Genomic DNA, 2,337 nt, shown 5'->3' with positions numbered 1-2,337 from the left:
GGTATGTAAGGGATATGTCCATAGGCCGAAAAATGGAAACTTTCGTCGAAATATCGGGGAAAATTTCGATATTTCAATCCTTGCATGTGGCCGTAAGGAGATACGACAACCCAAGCAAATTTGTTACATATACATGAAACCGGAAGTAAAAAGAAAAAAAATGAACTAGTACAAAGCCTTGCTAGCTATGCGAAAAAGTTACTATCCCCCCACCCTGTAAAAATTACAGCTAACTCAGAAAATAATCTAACTCCATTTTCCCCGTTTATACAAACTTTTTCGTCGTCGTCATTTGAGTAGGATGACATGGGAATCACAAGAAGTAATACTACTCTTGCAGTCCTTGTTTGTCTTCCAACGGTCAGCAATGTCTTTTGCTATCTCAATGGCGTCGTATGCCGTCCCGGAGAGGCCTTTCCTTGAGAAGCCAACCGTGTAAAGTCCATCACTTCCTTTCCAACAGCTAGGGCAAGGCGCTTTGGGCATTCCTTCTTTGGTGAAGAAATCACAACCCTGATTTCAGATATCAAAGTAGGCGCGCATTAGTTTGATCATACAAACTCAAGAACAAGTCTATGAAACATGAGAACGTGATTTCACTTTTTCATTTTGGATATTCAAAAGGGTAAAAGAACACAGATTGAAGACCCGACATGGTTTATTCAGTTTGTAATAATGTGGTGCTCTCTCTAGTGCAGTGTCCAACAGAGAGAGTGACAGGTGATTCATAATAAGATGGAAGTAAAAACTAAAAAAGTGCAGCTGGTAATGCTCACCTTGAGCCAAGTAGGCACATTGCTCTTGAATCCAGTTGCTAGGATAATAGAATCAAACTCCTTTTCTTGTCCATTCATAAATTTAGCTCCATTTATTGTTATCTCCTTCACATTCTCAACTACCTGCAGTTCAACCAAAACCATTAGCTAAAGCCCAAACCTGTTAATATCATCGTTTGTTTTGGCTATAAAACTAGAAGTAGTGAAGTACCTTTATTTTGCCGGATTTTATTTGTGACAGTGCTCCAACATCGAGCACCGGAGTCTTTCCGGTGGCGGCTTTGAGCTCGATTGGACCAGTCTTGGGCCGCCGGAGGCCCAATTGATCAGTGTTACCAAGAGTTAAACTAGCAGCCAGTAAAAGAATCCGGTCCACGAGTTTTACTGGAATCCATTTAAGAAGTGTCATTGCTATCTGGAAGGTCGAAAAGCCAAACATCTCCCTTGGTAAAACATGCACCTGTAATGTCAAAGATCTAAACAAAGTTAACTCTAATAATATCTCCTACATAGTAAAAACACCCAGACAGTGAAACCCACAGTAAAGACTGTAAAAAGGAACAGAGGACTTACAGTGTTCCTAACAACCATATGAGGGATTGCATTTTCTCCGCAAAGGTCTAAGCTGACTTCCATACCAGAATTGCCACACCCAATAACCAAAACCCTTTGATTTTTCAATTCCTTTGCAGATTTGTACTCACTGGTATGAAGAATCCGACCTTTAAACTTATCAGCCCCATGAATATCGGGAATCACTGGCTCTGCATTTTCTCCGGTGGCCACAATAAGCCACCGGGAAATGTACTCGAAATCTTGGGTCTGAACTCTCCAAAGCCCCGAAGCCGAATCAAACGCAGCGGTTTGGACGGCCTGGTTGAACCTCGGCTTGATAGAGAAGTGAGAAGCATAGGAGTCCATGTACTCGATGAACTGTTCCTTTGTGGGGTATTTGGGGAAGTGCTTAGGGAACCCCATGAGAGGAAGCTGGCAAAACTGTTTGGGAAGATGAAGTTTGAGCCGGTCGTAAGTTTTGTGCTGCCATAGAGAAGCTATGCAGTTACTTCTCTCAAGAATCAGAGAAGGGACGCCATGGTTGGATAAGCAAGCAGCTACTGCGAGACCGGATGGTCCTGCTCCTACGATAATAGGCCCTTCAATGAACCCACAAGTAGGTATCGGGTCTTTGCAAGAACCCATTCTTGCAGAGTCCAAGAAAATGAGGGGGAACTGAAAAGAAGATAGGGAAAACAGAGAGAAAGTGGAAAACAAAAGAAACCTCTGCTGGTTTCTTTTTTCTTGCTCTGTATTCTCTTGCTCTGTTTTGCTGAGCAAAGATGAGGTAGAAAACTTAAAAAGAGGGGATTTGGAATTCAAAGACTTGAAAGAGGAGGTTTAGAGAAAAGGGCAAGCTATGAATCAGTGACGAGGGCTCTGTGAGGGAGAGAGCTTTTATAAATGCGTAGAAGACAGAGCGAGAGAAACAGAGTAATTATGAGAGAGAAAGGTTTAAGCCTTTAATGGAGGCGTGAAGGTTAGGGAAAAAGATTTTGGCTCTGTT

At 42.3% G+C, this 2,337-nt stretch overlaps 1 protein-coding gene across 1 annotated transcript; it reads right to left on the bottom strand.

The window, feature by feature from the left end:
• Window positions 1-288: 288 nt before the first annotated feature.
• On the bottom strand, window positions 289-1,976 carry LOC126783303 (probable indole-3-pyruvate monooxygenase YUCCA4). Its single transcript, XM_050508749.1, has 4 exons — window positions 1,350-1,976; window positions 988-1,236; window positions 777-899; window positions 289-513 (listed from the first exon to the last, which is right to left on the bottom strand). The coding sequence occupies exons 1-4, from the start codon at window positions 1,974-1,976 to the stop codon at window positions 289-291; spliced, it is 1,224 nt and encodes a 407-aa protein (XP_050364706.1).
• Window positions 1,977-2,337: the final 361 nt, after the last annotated feature.

The sequence above is a fragment of the Argentina anserina genome, chromosome 2, assembly GCF_933775445.1.
Source record: "Argentina anserina chromosome 2, drPotAnse1.1, whole genome shotgun sequence".
Taxonomy (NCBI): Eukaryota; Viridiplantae; Streptophyta; class Magnoliopsida; order Rosales; family Rosaceae; genus Argentina; species Argentina anserina.
This window is presented reverse-complemented; position numbering and strand designations above follow the sequence as displayed.